At 44.4% G+C, this 20,178-nt stretch overlaps 1 protein-coding gene across 5 annotated transcripts in view; it reads left to right on the forward strand.

Annotated features, from left to right (window-relative positions):
• The window catches only part of eipr1 (EARP complex and GARP complex interacting protein 1), a 112,314-nt gene that overhangs the window by 78,993 nt on the left and 13,143 nt on the right, over positions 1–20,178 (forward strand). For all 5 annotated transcript variants that reach the window (XM_038800331.1, XM_038800334.1, XM_038800335.1 and 2 more), the window contains 2 exons: positions 7,960–8,127; positions 19,153–19,320. In XM_038800331.1, the coding sequence (XP_038656259.1) occupies positions 7,960–8,127; positions 19,153–19,320 (336 nt within the window). The remainder of the gene's footprint in view (positions 1–7,959; positions 8,128–19,152; positions 19,321–20,178) is intronic.

Consider the following 20,178-nt stretch of genomic DNA (forward strand, 5'->3'; position numbering starts at 1 on the left):
CCCCTATTTCCTTCTTGAATGCATCCTACTGTTCTGTCACAGATTTATCTAAAAGTGTCTGCTTCCAGTTCACTCTGGCCAACTCATATTTAACCTTATTAAAATCGGTCTTTCCCCAGTTTAGGACTTTGATTTCAGGCCCATTAGGCTTAATTTGAAGAGCCTTCTAAGATGTTGCCCCTCCTTACTGCTGTAATTTATTCTCAGATCAAAATTGTGATACCCCTTCCTCTTTTATCTTCTTCCCTGTCTCACCTGAAGATCTTGCATCCTGCAATATTAGCTGCCAATCCTCCCCTCTCTCAACGATGTCTCAGTGACAGCAAAGGCATCGTATCCCTATTTTTAAAATTGTGCCCTTGGCTCATTTGCCTTGTATTAAAATAAATACCATCCAATCTTGCCAAACTCCCTTGTGACTTAACTTGTCAAGAACTTCTATGCCTTCCTGACTCGCTTGGTGTCTTTTCTAATTTTGGTTATGCATCTCTCCCTGCTGAACCTTCTCTCAGGATCCTACCGCCCCAGCCAAGTTAGTTTCAACCCTCCCAACAGCACTCATAAATCTCCCTGCAAGGGCGCTGGTCCTATTTCAGTTCAGGTGCAACCCGTCTGCCTTTTACAGGTCCCTTTGTCTCCCAAAACGGTCCCAATGTTGCAGAAATCTAAAGTCCCCCCTCCTGCATCATCTCTCCGGCCATGCATTTGTCTGGACTAATCTCCTAATTCTGTTATCACTAATATGTGGCACCGGATGTAATCTCTGGACTACCTCTGGGTCCTGTTTTTTCTCCCTAGCTCCCTACATTCTGCTTCTGAGACCTCATTCCTTTTTCTGCTTATATCATCGGTACCAATATGTACCATGATACCTGTCTGTTTGCTCCCCCCCTTCAGTATATCCTGCAGTCGTTCAATGACGTCCCTGACCCTAGCATCAGGGAGACGACTAGAGTGTGGTTGGGTGGGGCAGTCTTGGGATTGGGGTGTGGTTGGGCGGTCCATGGGCTAGGGGGACAGTTGCGAGGTCACAGGGGAAGGGGTGAGGTTGGGGGCTGCAGGGAAGGGGGGGCAGGGGGTGAGGTTCAGTGGAGGTTTTGTGTGGGTTTATCAAGGGTTCTGTGGGGGGACGTCAGGTGGGATAGTGTACAACAGATGTCAGAAGCGAGAAGTGGTTTTCATCTGGTTAACTTTTTCTGGGTAACTATTGCTATAAGACAGTCGGCACCATCTAATGGTTGTGAATTATTTTCGATTGATTACCAGTACAGAGCTATTGCCCGAAGGAAGTTTGAACTTCCCAGGCAATTGCCATACAATCCTTATTTGGGAATCTCTGGGTGGGGAGAGGGAGTTTCCCAGTGCATCCTTGGGGTAACACCTTGATACGTTGCCCTGGAGCTTGGAAGGGCAAGCTCTGGAAGAGAAAAATTTATTGTGTTCTTTTGCTGTCTCTGATAAATTCTACATGACATTTTCTTTTAAAGATTAGCAGGTTGTCACTTCTACTCTTGATGGATTAATAATAATAATCGCTTATTGTCACAAGTATGCTTCAATGAAGTCATTGTGAAAAGCCCCTAGTCGCCACATTCCGGTGCCTGTTCGGGAAGGCCGGTACGGGAATTGAACTGCATTACAAGCCAGCTGTTTAGCTCACTGTGCTAAACCAGCCCCTAAATTATAAATTATTTAGTGGGTGATTCCTATGTGGGAAAAAACAATGTTGCACATGTTGTATCCAAGGTAAAACTGTTCAAAAATCCTTTACAGCTGAGTAGACCACTACCATCTAGTAGGACAAGAACAGCAGATATCTGGGAACCCCACCACCTGGAGGTTCTCCTCCAAATCACTCACTGCCCTGACTTGGAAATATATTCCAGTTCCTTCACTTTCACTGGGCCAAAGTCCTGGATCTCCCTCTCTAACAGCACAGTGGGTGTACCTACACCTCGGACTGCAGCGGTTTAAGAAAGCAACTCACCACCACTTTTTGAAGGGCAACTAGGGATGGGCAATAAATGCTGGCCTAACCAGAGCAATACATGTCTACCACATCCTGTAAATTAATTTAAAAAAAAAGATAATTTAAAGGATTGCATTAATTTCATATAATCGAAACTTACTTTTTTTTACTTTGAAAATTTACAAGGAATATTGTACCAGGAAAATTGTGACTCAAATATGGTTTCAAAAAGATTGTGGTCTCTCCCAAGAGCTACTTAAATCTCTTAAATTTTCCAGTTGCAATTGTAGAAAATTAAAGGCACTTCTGTTGGTTGGCGATACCAGTGCTAAACAGTTCTTAGTATTTATTTTAAAGTATAAACTGCATAACCTAGAGCTTGAAGTACACCACGAAAAATCAAACTCTCTTGGTCTCTGGTGAAAAAGAAGTATTATACACATGTCGTCAATGGAGACGGTTCTGTGCAAAGAAGCTGTTTTATCCTTTCAGCACATACACATTCATCATTTCAACTGGGTGAAGGCTGCCTTAGTTCGGTTACTGTTCTTGTGAAAGGAAGATGATTTGGGATTGAACTCCACTATCAGTGGAGTCTTGAAGAAATAAATCAAACTTACAACCCTGCAAGTTTCAGTGCAATACATGTCTACCTAATACTGCGATTTAGAGCTTGAATGCACAGCAACAAAATGTTCAGGATTCAAGCCCATTGTGATCATATGAATTTTCCATTCATTGGCAGAAAACCTGCTGTACAAAGTAGCAAAGAAAAGTTCCCTTTCCTCAATTTCTAATTTTCCTCTGTCTGAGAGAAACTTAGGAAATAGGAGTAGGCCATTTGGGCCTTTGAGCCGCCATCATTCAACCATCATATTGCCATTTTCCTGCACTATCCCCATATCCCTTGATATCTTTAATATCTAGAAAACTATTAATCTCCGTTTTGAACATACTTAATTGCTGCGCCTCGGCAGCCTACTGGGACAGAGGGTTGCAAAGATTCTTTACCCTCTGACTGAAGAAATCCCTCCTCATCTAAATCCTAAATAGCATAGTTTTTATGCTGAGATTATGTCCCTGGTTCTAGGTATCCCTCCCAGATAGGGGAAACATTCTTCTTGCATCTACCTTGTCAAGCTCTGTAAGAATTTTGTTTGTTTCAGTGAGATTACCTCTCATTCTTCCAGGGGCCCAGTTTTCTCAATCTCACCTTGTAGGACAATCCTGTCACCCCAGAGATCAGCCTGGTGAACCTTTGTTGGCACTCCTATGGCGAGTATATCCTTCCTTGGTAAGGAGATCAAAACTGCAGAGAGTACCAAGTCTCACCAAGTTGCTATATAATTGCAGTAAAACCTCTTTGCTCATGTATTCAAAAGTGTCTTACAATAAAGGCAAACACACAATTAGCCTTTCCAATGGCTTGCTGCACCTGCATGTTAGAAAACAGTGATTCATGAACAAGGTAACCAGGTCCCTTTGGACATGAATACTTCCCAATCTCTTACCATTTAAGAAATACTCTGCATTTCTGTTTTTCCTACCAAATTGGATAACTTCACATTTTCCCACATTATATTCCATCTGCCATGTTCTTGCCCCACTCATTTAGCTTGTTTAAATCCATGCGAAGTCTCTTTACATCCATCTCACAATTCACAGTCCCCCCTAGTTTTGTGTCATCAGCAACTTGGAAATGTTCCATTTGGTCGTCTCATCCAAATCATTGATACAGATTGGGAATATCTGGGGCCCACTATTCACAGCCTGCCAACCTGAGAATGAAACATTTATTCCTACTGTCAAGTATTGCTTAAAAAAAATACATTTTTTGTCAAATCTTTTCATTTTGCACTCATCAGGATATTTGGAAGAATACATTGCATGGGAAATCAACAAATGTATACTGTACGCGAAGAGAGTACTGATTGGTTGTCAAATGGACACTGGTTAGTAGAGGCATTGCCATGGATAATGCACCAGTTAATGGTGACTGACAAGTTGACTGCCAAGTATTGTTGGAAATTAAATTGGGATGATTGATTGGTCATGGCATTGCCTTAAGGAGTGAATGAGCGAATGGCTGGTTTTGCACAGGGCTAAAGAGCTGGCTTTTAAAGCAGACCGGGGCAGGCCAGCAGCACGGTTCACTTCCCGTACTAGCCTCCCCGAACAGGCGCCGGAATGTGGCGATTCGGGGAACTAGTTGTAACTGGTTTGATGTCCGTCCGCCTCCACCATGGTGAAGACCATGGCGAATGTGGAAGAAAAAGAGTGCCCCCACGGCACAGGCCCGCCGGCGATCGGTGGGCCCCCGATCGTGGGCCAGGCCACCGTGGGGGCACCCCCCGGGGTCAGATCACCCCGCGGCCCCCCCTCCCCAGGACCCCGGCGCCCACCCGCGCCGCCAATTCCGCCAGTAAGAGAGGTGGTTTAATCCACGCCGGCGGGAGAGGCTAGTCAGCGGCAGGACTTCGGCCCATCGCGGGCCGGAGAATCACCGCGGGGTGCCCGCCGACCGGCGCAGCGCGATTCCAGCCCCTGCCGAATCTCGGGGGACGGAGAATTTGGGACACTGCGGGCGGGATTGACACCAGCCATGGATGATTCGCCGACTCGGCGGGGGGGTCGTAGAATCCCGCCCCTGTTCTTTCCGTCTGCAATAAACATGGCTCGTGTATTAATACGGTATATATAGTTTCCAGAACCATGCACCACACTGCAAGCACGACTGACAATCTAATTGGTTCTCAGCATAATTCTTGGGGCACTGAGGACTATTTTGCAAATGTTGAATAATCACAGAAGCACATCTAATGTTGGACACTGTGTTTTGAGTTTTGTGAGCATGGGCTGGTTGAGTATGGTCTGTACTTTGGCTGTTGCAAACAGTGAAAGGGACATACTACATGATTTGATCTGCCAATCTTTGGAATATATGGTCTCTATAACTAGCATCGCACTGAAATTCATACACCACACTACTCATTGTGCGACAGGCAGAAGGATTTTTTTACTTGACTGAAGCATCCTGTTAGTGTGAATATCATACCTTGCCCTTCCTGCAGAATCTGAGGTAGACTTGGCACTTCTCAGAGCTAAAAATTCAATGTATAGTGTCAAATGAATGATGTGATCAAGGTAGCTGTTAGCTTGTGGGATAATCACTGAGTGTCTTTAAGACAGAGATAAATTGGTTTTTGATGGCCCTTGGATGAACTTTGGGGGCAACTCCCTTAAAGAGTTACCTGCTCGACCCACCACGAGGTCATGGCCGCGTTTGTCAAGATGCTCGCCAATTCTTGTCCACGTGATTCCCGGCCCAGAGAACCGGAGGATCACGCCGGTCCGGAGAATACAGTGCCCAACCTGTTAGTAGGATGCAAATGGGTCTTAATGACCCATTTTTATCCTCATGCTGACAGAGGGCGCGAACCGACGCCAGCGAGAGACTGGAGCCAATCCCGTTTATTGTCTTGTCCATCTCTGGATGCGCCACCGTATTACTGAAGAGATTTATGTAAGGATAGTTGTAACTGGTTTGATGTCCGTCATCAATATTTGCAATTTTCCACTTGGATCTTCACTCGTGATATCACGGGAAATGGTTTTCATTGTCACAGATTCAAAGGTCATTGCTGTGCCATTTATTTTCTATGAAAATATTGTTAATCAAATCATGAAACTGTACTGCCGTTATATTGTTTTTGGGGTGATATGCTACATTGGTACAATGGATAATCTTCAAAGATTTCGGTAACATTAGTATTGCATAAACTACCAAAAGAAAAGCACAAAATAAAAAAGCGACCATCTCAGTGTCTGCATTCGCAATGTGAAAGCTGGTCTGTGTCAAGAGGGAACATTTCAAACATGATGAAAATGATCAAACAGACAGTACTGTCCTCACATAAACTTGAAAATTTGGGGGCATGTTGTCAATATTACAAAATGGAACAATTTTCAATAGCAGAAACAAGAAAACTGGCAATTCCCTTTGTCAGTACTGTGGTCAACCTGTGTGTTATTGTGCCACTTCAGTTTAGCATTAGAACATAAGAACATAGAACATAGTGCAGAAACAGGCCATTCGACCCATCAAGTCTGCACCGACCCACTTAAGCCTTCACTTCCACCCTATCCCCATAACCCAATAACCCCTCCTAACCTTTTGGACACTAAGGGCAATTTAGCATAGCCAATCCACCTAACCTGCACGCCTTTGGACTGTGGGACGAAACCGGAGCACCCGGAGGAAACCCACGCAGACACGGGGAGAACGTGCAGACTCTGCACAGACAGTGACCCAGCGGGGAATCGAACCTGGGATCCTGGTGCTGTGAAGCCACAGTGCTATCCACTTGTGCTACCATGCTGCCCATTAAGCATGAAGATTACTGCAGATGGTGGAATCTAAAGCAAAAAAAGAAAATACTGGACAATCTCAGCCGGTCTGACACCACTTGGTGAGAGAAGAGAGATAACGTTTTGAGTCTGGATCACAGCTTTGACAAAGAGACTCAAAATGTTGGCTTCCTTTTCTCTCCACAGATGCTGTTAGACCTGCTGAAATTGTCCAGTATTTTCTGTTTTTGTTGGCATGAAGGATGATTGAAGACACCACGGTGTCCAGTTATGGATGTAGCTGTGTTAAGTATTGAAATTTGAGTAATTATAGAAGCTAGTGATTGAAGAATAAGACAATGATGTATGCTAATTAATGATAAACAAAACTGTGGGATTATATTTTATATTTTAATCTATGATTTATGAACTTGTACCATTTAAAGGTGCTGCAAACTTCAAATTATATCGCAGCAGCTCAATTTTGTGTTTCATTCTGATTTTCATTTTCAATTGTAGTTATGAGGACTAGAAGTGGCTTTGTTTTCAAATGATTTGTGTGCGTGTGCATGCATGTGTGATTGCACTCTGTCCCACCAGCATTCCCTAATCAGACTCTCATATACTCCGTGGAAACTGGTACATGGGGAATCATGGCTGGGATTCTCCCCTACCCGGCGGGGCGGGGGGTCCCGGCGTGTTGGAGTGGCGTGAACCATTCCGGCGTCGGGCCGCCCCAAAGGTGCGGAGGTCTCCACACCTTTAGGGGCCAAGCCCTCACATTGAGAGGCTAGGCCCGCGCCGGAGTGGTTCCCGCTCCGCCGGCTGGCGTGAACGGCCTTTGGCGCCACACCAGCCAGGGCCGAAAGGACTTCGCCGGCCGGCGTAAGTCCGCGCATGCGCCGGAGCGTCAGCGGCTGCTGACGTCATCCCGGCGCATGCACAAGTGAGGGGGTCTCTTCCGCCTCGCCATGGTGAAGACCACGGCGAAGGCGGAAGAAAAAGAGTGCCCCCATGGCACAGGCCCGCCCGCCGATCGGTGGGCCCCGATCGCGGGCCAGGCCACCGTGGGGCACCCCCCTGGGGTCAGATCACCCCCCAGGACCCCGGCACCCGCCCGCGCCGCCGGTAATGTAGGTGGTTTAATCCACGCCGGCGGGAGAGGCTTGTCAGCGGCGGGACTTCAGTCCATCACGGGCCGGAGAATCACTGCAGGGGGCCCGCCGACCGGCGCGGCGCGATTCCCGCCCCCGCCGAATCTCGGGTGGCGGAGAATTCCGCCCCATATCTCTGTATTTCTTCAGGGCACTAAGGTAGATCGAAAAATGTGTCTTGGTGAGAAAAGTCCTCCATAGCATCGTGACAGACTATCAGACATCCGGAGTGTCAGCAGAATCCCTACTGTAGATGATTATAAACCAATTCCTTATTGGGGCTTCACTTAACTTGGTTTCTCATAAATATAATTGTGATAAAGGGTTTAGAATATACCAGATCTCAAGTATGCCTTTGGCTCTTTTAGAATGCTGTATAGAATGTCGTTTATCCATTTCATAGATAATAAGCATTTTCCATGAATTCACGAAGCATGACAAATTGCTGTGTCAGAAGTCAACTACTTTACCCACTTTCTTTTCTTGCAGTCAAGTTTACTGTATGGAAAATGCTCATGGCCAGTTGGTACGAGACCTTGACTTCAATCCCAACAAGCAATATTACTTAGCGAGCTGTGGAGATGACTGTAAAGTGAAGTTTTGGGACACCAGAAATGTTCACGAACCAGTCAAGACTTTGGAAGAACATTCCCACTGGTAAGTGTTTCCTCCATTCACTTGGTCAAGATGGCAGGATTATTCTATTCAACGATTCCTTTATGCGCATCACTATGACTTTTTGACCCATCCACCAAGAGCTGTGGTTAAATGACTGCAAATGGTCAGAGGAACTTTTTTCTTCCTTCCGAGAAACAATGATATTTTCACATTAGAAATATTTGAGTGATATTTGTGACGGGAATTATAATTTGGGTTGCATGGCTGGGAGCCTAACATTCATGCTAAAGCTTTTAGACCTTTCTTTATTTGTTGAAATTTATTTTGTTGGATTTGCTAGGATTCTGATCTGAATTGCAATGAAAGTCTAAATTCTGTCACTGTCCATTAGTTTATCAAACCATCAGCTCTTTGGCGTTTGGTAACCTGTGCTACTGTTTCTATTCTGGGTCCTAATGCAAGATAATAGCAAATAAATGCACATGTACTGTTATGACACCTTGGGCGAGTGCGCAGTCAATTCCAGCCGCCAAACCCGGGGTCCCGAAATAAGTGAATTAACCAATTTGTGTATTTTCCTGACTTCTTTGACGCTTGACTGTTCCAATGATAAATATGCACCAGATTTGTAAGTAAAACATTTCAAAAAAATGTTTATTTATAACAAGAGTAAAAGATGAACATATAATGGAACAGTGGTCTACTAGTCTAACTATTCCCCAAACACTGCCCCACCCTCCACCCACATGCACACAAGACAGACACACAAGGGGAAAGGGATAGGATCAAAATAATGGGGATTTAAGTAGGTGTGAGATATTTGAGGATCTTGGCTGCTGGGGTTGAGGTCTTTGTAGGCAGTGATCTCTTCAGAATGTGAGGTGTTGAACTATCAGTTGGTTTGGATCTTCAAGTTAGGCCACTCAGGCTGGATTCTTAGGCTGCGGGGTCCCCTGTAAAGACATGTTTCAACTTGTGTTGAGCTGAGCCTTACCCTTGGAAGATGCACTTCAGGTCTGCTAAGTTTCTGATATGTGGTCAGCTTCAGCAGACTCACCAACAGCTTGTCTCAGTTAAACAGAATATCAGAGCAGCAGTTTTCACGAGGCCTTCGAGTGGCCTGGTAACTTTAATGGGAGAGAAATCTGGAAAGTACCCCCTCCCCAGCTCTATCTTCAGGCTTTCAGTGCTCACTAACTACTCTGTTTATCTGAAGGGAGTTTCTGCTAAGATTTGAGAGAGAATTCCACAACTTCTGGGATTCAAAAGGATTCTGCTCAGTTCTGCAGTCTAATCAAAACCCTAACTTGTAGAAACAGTCTCACAGAGTATGCCTGCCAGCTCAGCTGAGGAGAAAACACAGCATCCAACTGCGGGTTTTCAGAGAGATCCACCCCTTCAGGGAGCTTCAGCTCTGTCCCAAAACAAAACTGAAACCAACACACCCAGTCACCCAGCAGGGCATTCCAGATTTTAAAATACCAATCCGCATCAAGGATCTGGAGTTGATTGGTTGCTAGCATCATCTGTCAAAATGATATCATGGGCTATACCACAGAGCATCAAGGGGGAAGCTTGGGCCAGTACACCAGTTTGACCCAAGTCTGCAGTTTAAAACAAAATCTACAATGTTACAGGGGCAGGGATTAAAAAGAGAAACTCGAAACAGACAAGGATTTAGCCATTCCTTTACAGTACACATAGAGATATATTATCACAAAAGAGTGAGCTCTCTTTGATACTTCACTACTAAAATGGGCTTATTCTGGTCTACTGAACTACACAGCGCAGGGATATTCCATGTTTGATTTCTGGTTTCAGCTGAACTTAGTGATAGATCTGCTGCATTGAACTTAGCATCTGTGAGCTAACATTGACCAACAGTGAGCCTGAGTGTCCATTCACAATTGCTGTCTTGTAAACATGATTGCGCATATATGAAATGAAAATGAAAATCGCTTATTGTCACGAGTAGGCTTCAATGAAGTTACTGTGAAAAGCCCCTAGTCGCCACATTCCGGCGCCTGTCCGGGGAGGCTGGTACGGGAATCGAACCGTGCTGCTGGCCTGCTTGGTGTGCTTTAAAAGCCAGAGATTTAGCCGAGTGAGCTAAACCAGCCCCTGTGTGCTTGTCTCTCTTTACACATTGGACGATGGCAGGGTTAGATTTGACTGTGTAAGCTATTTCTTAGGAATAATTACAGCACTAAACCCACATTTGTGAACAATCATACTTTATTGTTAAAACATGATTTGTTGACTAAAATTAATAAAATATCTTATTTCGCGTATTGCATAAAAACCTGCATGTTGAAACATGTACTACAGGGTGACTTCATGCTTTCAGCAGAGAATCACATTTGGAGGGAGAGAATCACCAGGATGAAGCTCATCATTTTCCATCTATTAATTCCAGAGATGCAATCACTGCAATCAACGATCCCTGCTGGGAGCACTGGATTGCAGAATTACACCATTTGATGTAGTTTGATATTTAATGTCAAGCTTACATTAAAAAGAGCTTCTTAGAAGGCTATTCAACATATACTGTATTTGGCTTCCCTTTGGATGCACAATAAAATATATCAGCACTTGGTTCATACAAGGTTTAGACAAGTAAAAGGCTGAGTTAATTAAGTTTTCTGTACCATTTTTAAGTTCCAAGTCACATTATGTTTTCCAATGTATTGAATGTTTATTCTTGGGAAGGGGGTAGAGGGATTGGGGAAGTATTAATAAACTGCTAATAATACCTGGAGATATTATCCTTGATGGAGAAAGAAAAAATTACACGGGGCCCAAAGTTCCAATCTCTGGAAGGGGCTCAAAAGATGCGCTGGGGACCCGGGGTTGGGACAGGATTGAGAGCCTAATTGAGGATGAGGGGTGCTTCCAGTCTTTTGACATCCATCCTTTTGATGAATGGGGCTTTAGTGGATGAAGGGTTAAGGATAATGTAAGTATTCATTTTGTAGTACAGAATTTGAGAATTGCTGACGAAAGACATTTTGTTGAAGCTTTTTGGCACTAATGAGGGCACTTTGCAAGATTACCAATATCAGGGGAAACAACTTTACACTATATGCAAAGAGAGTACTGATTAGTGAGCAAGTGGACTGTAGTAGAGGCGGTGCCATGAGAATGCACCAGTTAATGGTGAATGACAGTTAACTGTCAAGCATTGTTTCAAATTTTAAATGCGGTATCGTAACTCTGGTCAAAGCATTGCCCTGAGTAATCTATAGGTCCCCAAACAGTAGTTCTACATGGAGCACAGTATAACACCAGGAAATACTGGGGGCTTGCAAGAAAGGTACGGCAATAATAATGGGTGATTTTAATATGTACATAGACTGGAGGAATCAAATTCCAAGAGTAGCCTGGAGGCAGAGTTCATTGAATGCATTAGTGATTGTTTCCTGGAACATTTTGTTGGAGAACTAGCCAGGGAAGAGGTTACACTCAATTTGTATTTTGTAATGGGAGGGATTGATTAACGACCTCATAGTTAAGGATCCACTAGGGAGTAGTGACCATAGAATGGTAGAATTCAAGATTCAGTTTGGGGGTGAGAAACTAGTGTTCTGGAATTAAATAAAGAAATTACATAGGCTTGAGGTCAGATTTGGCCGGATAGAGTGGGGAGGAAGGTGAGAAAATCGGACAGCTGATGAACAGTGGCAGTTGTTTAAGGAGATACTCCATTCCTCACAACTAAAATATATCCCAGTGAGAAAGAAAGATGGGAAGAGAGGAATAAAACATCCATGGCTAAACAAGGAGATAAAGAACATTATTAAGACAAAAGCTTAAGTTATATCATGTTGCAAAGGCCAGTGGCAGACTGGAAGAGTGGGAAACTTTCAAACATAAACAAAGGTATACTAAAAAGTAATTTAAAAAGCTAAGGTAAATTACAAACAAAACTAGCACAGAATATCAAAAAGGATAGGAAAAGCTTCTACAGGTACATAAAAGGGAAGAGAGTTGCTAAGGTGAATGTTGGCCCCTTGGAAGATGAAACTAGTGAGTTACTAGTGGGGAACACAGAAAGAGCAGAGGTGCTAAATCAATACTTTGCCTCAGTTTTCATGGTGGAGTGCACTAGTACCATTCCTATAGGAACGGGTAATTCAGAGGAATAGAAACGGTGGAACTTGGAACAATCAGCATCAATAGGGAAACGGTACTCAACAAACTCTTGAGATTAAGGGCAGACAGTTCCCCAGGGCCTGATGACCTACATCCTAGGGTGTTAAATAAGGTGGCAGCAGAGATAGTGGATCCATTGGTTATGATATTCCAAATTCCATGGGCAGGGAAAGGCACCAGCGGATTGGAAAAATGCTCACGTAACATAAGGACGTTATTCAAAAAAAGGACGTTTATTCAAAAAAGGAGGGATGCAGAATGTGGGAAATTATAGACCAGTTTGTTGAACGTCTGTTGTTGGAAAATTGTTGGTATCAATTGTCAGGACATTTGGAAAGCCAGAGCGCTATCCATCAGAGTCAGCATGGTTTTATGAAGGGCAAATCATGTTTGACTAATTTGCTTGAGTTCTTTGAAGCTGTAACAAGCAAAGTGGATAATAGGGATCCTGTAGATGTAGTATATCTGGACTTCCAGAAGGCGTTTGATAAGGTGTCGCACAGAAGATTGATTCACAAGGTGAGATCACGTGGGATTAGGGGTGACTTATTAGCTTGGAGCGAAGACTGGCTGACAGACAGTAGACATAGCATCAGGATAAATGGATCTGTTTCTGGATGGCAAGATGTAACTAGTGAGGGTTCAGTCCTTGGGCCCATCAATTTACAATCTATATTAATGCCTTGGATATAGGGATGGAAGGTTCTATAGCCAAATCTGCAGATGGCACAAAAATAGGTGGGACAGTAAGTGTTGCACTGAGGAAATAAGAACTTTACAAATGGATATAGATAGGTTAGGAGAGTGGGCCAAATGTGGCAGATGGAGTTTAATGTGGATAAGTGTGAGGTCATGTATTTTGGTCGAAAAAATGTAAAGGCAACTTATTATCTAAAAGGGGAGAGACTTTGGGGTGCTCTGATTCAGGGTGTCCTCGTGCATGAATCGCAGAAAACGAGGTGCAGCAGATAATAAGGAAAGCAAATGGAATGTTGGCATTTATAGCAAAAGGAATTGAGTATAAAGGTAAGGAAGTGTTGTTGCAACTATACAAGGCATTGGTAAGACTGCACCTGGAGTGTTGTGCACAGTTTTGGTCGCCTTGTTTGAGGAATGATGGAGTGGCTTTGGAGGAAGATCAGAGGAGGTTCACTAGATTGATTCCAGAGATGAGACGTTTGTCATATGAGGAGAGTTTGAACAGTTTAAGACTATACTTTCTCGAGTTTAGAAGAATGAGGGGAGATCTAATTGAGATACACAAGATGCTAAAAGGTATGGATAAAGTAGACGTGGAACTAATGCTTCCTCTTGTGGGGCATTCTAAAACGAGAGGTCATAATCTTAGACAAAAAGGTTGCAAATTTAAAACAGATTTGAGGAACAACTACTTCTCCCAAAGGGTTGTGAATCTATGGAATTCGCTATCCCAGAATGAGGTGAATGCAGGGACACTGAGTAAATTTAAGGAAGAGTTAGACAGATTTTTAATTGGTAATGGGTTGAAGGGTTATGGAGAATGGGCAGCACAGTGTAGTTGAGGCCAGGATGGGATCAGCCATGATCACATTGAGGGTGTTTAGGCTCGGGAGGTTAAATTGCCGACTCCCGCTCCGAGGTCATGTGTTCCAGGAGTGAGATGCTCTGGCTGATTTTGCAATTCAGCTCTTGGTCTGTAACATTGTAGGTAGCAAATGAGGAACATATCAGCCATGATAGAATGGCGGAGCGGACTCGATGGGCCGAATGGCCTAATTCTGCTCCTATATCTTATGAACTTATGAACTGAGGAATGAACCAGCGTATGGCTATCACTTATTTTGTTTAACCAAAACAGGTGCAAAGTGTGTACATGTTATTTATGTCTGTAAAGAACAGGACCCTGTGTATTAATATATGAAATTTCCAGTATAGGCAAAGGCAGCGAGTCCAACTGACAATCTTAAATTTGTCGTCAGTGTAATTTGTAGCAAACTGAGGATTATTTAGCAAATATCCAATTGCAGAGTCACATCTAATGTGTTTTGAGTTTTGCAAGCAGAGGCTGGTTGGGTATGGTCTGTACCTTGCCTGTTGTGAACAGCAGGAGGGACATGCTGTTTGATACGATCCACATGTCTTTGGGACATACAGCCTACATACCTAGCATCACACTGGCACTGAAATTCATACACCACGTTATTTATTTGTGTGAGAGACAGAACGCCTCTATTGCTTGAATGCATGGTCCTGTTTTCCTACTACCAATCATGGTAGCAGCCTGAAGAGAAAGAATTGGGGGCCACATTGTCTCTTAATTAATTACCTAAAATGCAGACATTCATGGTATTCTTACCCACCAGTTAAAGCCATACCTTCTAACTAAAGGGAGAGAAGTAGAAGGGTAGCGATGAAGGTAACGAGAAAAGTTCAGGAAGTTAAGGTGGCAGAAAAAAAAAGCAAGAAATAGATTCAGAACAGGAGGAATAAAACAAGCATGAGGGAGACAAAGCATCTGAAACTATCAAGACATAGAGACCATGGCCGGGATTCTCCCCTACCCGGCGGGACGGGGGGTCCTGGCGTGAACCACTCCGGTGTCGGGCCGCCCCAAAGGTGCGGAAGTCACCGCACCTTTAGGGGCCAAGCCCTCACATTGAGGGGCTAGGCCCGCGCCGGAGTGGTTCCCGCTCCGCCGGCTGGCGTGAACGGCCTTTGGCGCCACGCCAGCCATGGCCGAAAGGACTTCGTCGGCTGGCGTAAGTCCGCGCATGCGCCGGAGTGTCAGCGGCTGCTGACGTCATCCCGGTGCATGCGCAGGGGAGGGGGTCTCTTCTGCCTCTGCGAAGGGGGAAGAAAAAGAGTGCTCCCACGGCACAGGCGCGCCCGCCGATCGGTGGGCCCCGATCGCGGGCTAGGCCACCGTGGGGGCACCCCCCGGGGTCAGATCGCCCTGCAACCCCCCCCCCCCCCCCCCAGGACCCCTGTGCCCGCCTGCGCTGCCAATCCCACCGGTAAGGTAGGTGGTTTAATCCACGCCGGCGGGAGAGGCTTGTCAGCGATGGGACTTCGGCCCATTGGGCCGGAAAATCGCCACGGGGGGCCCCCAACCTGCGCGGCGCGATTCCCGCCCCCGCCGAATCTCGGGTGGCGGAGAATTCGGGACACGGCGGGGGCGGGATTGACGCCGGCCCCGGGCGAGCCGGGTTGGAGAACCCCGCCCCATGTTCTTCGACCATATGCTCATGCCATTGGAAATCAACCAGTTTGATATTGGGCGAACAACTAAAGAAATTTCAGCGAAAATGAGGTTTATTTTGGAAGGGGAGGAAGAAGAAAGCGACTTGCATCAGATAAAATTGTAATACGATGAATACTTTAAAATTCTATCAGAGAGACTATACATCTTCATTGTGTCTCAATCATTTGATATATTGCTTCAATAAACTTGCTGTATTAGAGTAATGGGCGAATAGTTGTCACATTTTAGTTAAAATAGGACTTAGATAAACATTGGAAACCGCACACCAGGTCCCGGTGACAGATGAGCAATGAAATGGGATATGTGGTACTGAAAAATAAATGAAAATTAATAATGGAAAGTTTGAACAGAGGTTTTTTTTTTTAAAATAACTGCCTTGTAAGCTCTTGCAGGATTTGTGAGGGTGATTTTTCTGTTGCATTACATTGTTAGCATGGACCAAAAAGCAACATAATAAAATATTACTTACACAGGCAAAACTTTTAATGATATGGAAAGATATAGGGAGAGCAATTGAGTCTGCTGGGTGCTAAATGAGTGAAGGCAAGGTATTATCTCATACAGATGGAGCAGCACAGGGGCATAGTGGTTAGCACTGTGGCTTCACAGCACCAGGGTCCCACGTTCGATTCCCTGCTGGGTCACTGTTTGTGCGGAGTCTGTACGTTCTCCCCGTGTCTGCGTGGGTTTCCTCCGGGTGCTCCGGTTTTTTCCCACAGTCCAAAGACGTGCAGGTTAGCTGGATTGGCCATGCTAAATTGCCCTTAGTGTCCAAAAAGGTTAGGAGGGGTTATTGGTTAAGGGGATAGGGTTGAAGTGAGGGCTTAAGTGGGTCGGTGTAGACTCGAGGGGCCGAATGGCTTCCTTCTGCACTGTATGTTCTATGTTCAGATTGAGAGTCAAGAATAGAAGACACCGGAAAAACACAGCAGGTCTGCCAGCATCTATTAGGAGAAAAACAGAGTTAATATTTCGGGTCATTTGACTCTTCATCAGAACTGAGGGAGGGAGAATGTGTTGGAACTGTAGAAAATGCAACAAAATGTCTTAACTTTAACAACAAAAGACAGTCCGGTGTGAAAGGGGAGGAGGGGAATTTGCATTGAGGCAATACATGTATGGGATATTTTAAATGAAAAGGGGTTTAAGATTGAGGAGAAAGGTCAAAATCTAAAGTTGCCGACCTCAACGTTAAATGTCGAGGGTTGCAATGTGCTCAACTGGAAGATGCACCTCCAGCTTCTGCCAAACATCACTGGAGCTTTGCAGCAGGCCAAGAACAGTAGACACATGGGCATGAGAGCAAGATGCTGAGTTGAAATGGCATGGAATAGAAGATTGGAGTCATGCTTTTGGAGAGAAGGTGTTCCGTAAAGAGGTCATCCCAGTATACGGTTAGTCTCCCCAACGTAGAAACCGCATTGGGAGCAGTGAATACAATAGACCAAATTGAAGGAAGTGCAAGTGAAAGGTTGCTAAAGAACATAGAAAAGTACAGCACAGGAACAGGCCCTTCGGCCCTCCACGCCTGTGCCGACCATGCTGCCTGTCGAAACTAAAATCTTCTGCACTTCCAGGGTCCGTATCCCTCTATTCCCATCCTATTCATGTATTTATCAAGATGCCCCTTAAACGTCACTGTCGTCTCTGCTTCCATCACCTTCTCTGGCAGCGAGTTCCAGGCACTCACTACCCTCTGTGTAAAAAGACTTGCCTCGTCCATCTCCTCTAAACCTTGCCCCTCGCACCTTGAACCTATGCCCCCCCCAGTAATTGACTCCTCTACCCTGGGAAAAAGCTTCTGAATATCCACTCTGTCTCTGCCCCTCATAATTTTGTAGACCTGTATCAGGTCGCCCCTCAAGCTCCGTTGTTCTAGTGAGAACAAACCGAGTTTATTCAAACTCTCCTAATAGCCAATGCCCTCCATACCAGACAACATCCTGGTAAATCTCTTCTGCACCCTCTCTAAAGCCTCCACATCCTTCTGGTAGTGTGGCGACCAGAATTGAACACTATACTCAAGTGTGGCCTGACTAAGGTTTTATACAGCTGCAACATGACTTGCCAATTTTTTTGCTCAATGCCCCAGCCAATGAAGGCAAGCATGCCATATGCCTTCTTGATTACCTTCTCCACCTGTGTTGCCCCTTTCAGTGACCTGTGGACCTGTACACCTAGATCTCTCTGACGGTCAATACTCTTGAGGGTTCTACAATTCACTGTATATCCCTACCTGCATTAGACCTTCCAAAATGCATTATCTCACATTTTTCGGGATTAAACTCCATCTACCATCTCTCCGCCCAAGTCTCCAAACGATCTAAATCCTGCTGTATCTTCTGACAGTCCTCATTGCTGTCCACAATTCCACCAACCTTTGTGTCATCTGCAAACTTACTAATCAGACCAGTTACGTTTTCCTCCAAATCATTTATATATACTACGAACAGCTAAGGTCCCAGCACTGATCCCTGCAGAACACCATTAGTCACAGCCCTCCAATCAGAAAAGCACTCTTCCACTGCTACTCTCTGCCTTCTATGACCTAGCCAGTTTTGTATCTATCTTGCCAGCTCACCCCTGATCCCGTGTGACTTCACCTTCTGTACCAGTCTGCCTTGAGGGACTTTGTCAAAGGCCTTACTGAAGTCCATATAGACAACATCCACTGCCCTACCTGCATCAATCATCTTTGTGACCTCCTCAAAAAAACTCTTATCAAGTTAGTGAGACACAGCCTTCCCTTCACAAAACCGTGCTGCCTCTCGCAAAGGCATCCATTTGTTTCCAAATGGGAGTAGATCCTGTCTCAAAGAATTCTCTCCAGTAATTTCCCTACCACTGACGTAAGGCTCACCGGCCTGTAGTTCCCTGGATTATCCTTGCTACCCTTCTTAAACAAAGGAACAACATTGGCTATTCTCCAGTCCTCCGGGACATCACCTGAAGACGGTGAGGATCCAAAGATTTCTGTCAAGGCCCCAGCAATTTCCCCTCTCGCCTCCTTCCGTATTCTAGCAATTTCCTCTCTAGCCTCCTTCAGTATTCTTAGACTTTCTTACCTTGAAAGGAGTATTTGGTGTCTTGTACAGTGAGGAGGGAGAGGTAAAAGGTCTGCCTAAAATACATGTATTAGGATCCCACTTCCAAATTTAGCAGAAATTAGGCTGCTGGTCACCCACACAAGTCATTTTTTTTAACTTGCTCAATGTAGAGATGGGAAGAGCTGCAGTACTGCTCACCCTACATTAGTCGTGCGATCGCTGCCAACCTGCCTCTGCCTTCCAGAAGCTGTGCTAGCTCATAGAATTGTAGAATTTACAGTGTAGAAGGAGGCCCAAACCTGAGCCAGCAGATTTTACCAAGGGTCAACATCGTGAGCTGCCCAATTGTCCTCCACTGCTTACAAGAATTATGGTGATAAGACCCACGGCCAATTTGGAGCAACCCTCAAACTGATCTCTTCAGACACTCTAGCCAAATCTCACAGAACAATTTCTTGCCATAATAACTAACTTTGAGCAAAAAAATTAATTTGTAATTATGGAACAGTACAAACTGGCACTCAGATGCTACACAAACTCTTTCCTTTTTGTTACTCAGTATTCAGTGGCAGTCCTTTGAACTTTATTTGTGGACTGAAAATGTTGTACTGTTTTTGCATGCAGGATATGGAGTGTCCGATACAATCATTCACATGATCAATTGGTGTTGACTGCCAGCAGTGACAGCAGAGTCATTCTTTCCAACATGGTTTCTATTTCGTCCGAGCCCTTCGGCCACTTAGTGGATGATGATGATTTAAGTGACCAAGAAGACAATCACAATGAAGAAAAGTATGTCACATTCTTTTTTAGATTAATTGTTTGTTAGAATTATTAGCTATTAATTTTATAAACGCCAGCAATTAACGGACAATGTGAGATATTCTGTAGCAGTGTTAACGGACTGGTCCACATCAATGATCTATTAGTATTTGGACATACTAACCTGGTGGCCCTGGGACAGGACTGAAAACCCAGAGGAAACCTTCCTCCTTCCCCATTTTCTCATTTAACTATTAATGCCCTCAGGGCAATGAAGGCTGAGCATTGAATACTAATGAGCTATAATGTACAACCTGTGTATCATCACTGTTATTGGTCTACTGTTCAAAGCAAATTATAAGTACAATTTTTAAGCTGCAGTACCCTACTTCAAATACCTACGCTAAGTTTGAAAAATTCAGAGTCCGCCATACGTTCATTTCATGTGGACCTATGAAATATCTTTGAAGAAACTGTCATTATGTCTGTTACTTTAATATAGAAGTTGGAGGAATTTATTTTTAAATTCAATTGGCATGCACGTCTGTGTGCTTGAATTATAATGTTTTCTGTCAGAGTTTGGAGAAAACAGAAAACCTGTTTTTAAAACAATTGAATAACTTTACCAGCTCCACCCTCAATGTGGAACTTATCTAGTGAATACGTTCGAACTGGAAAATTGGGGCGACTGTCCTCTCCAGCTCTGTCTCTGCTACTGTGGACACACACTTCATGCCAGGGGTGGGGGAATATAAATTACCCCCAGTAAACAAACACTTAAAATGTAATGACTCTTACACCAGTTATTCATATCTGTTGAGTACTATATTCCTGTGCTCAACTTTCGTTAAGAATAAAGATATTAATCCTTTCTGAATTATTATATCC

This window comes from Scyliorhinus canicula, chromosome 6 (genome assembly GCF_902713615.1).
Source record: "Scyliorhinus canicula chromosome 6, sScyCan1.1, whole genome shotgun sequence".
NCBI lineage: Eukaryota > Metazoa > Chordata > Chondrichthyes > Carcharhiniformes > Scyliorhinidae > Scyliorhinus > Scyliorhinus canicula.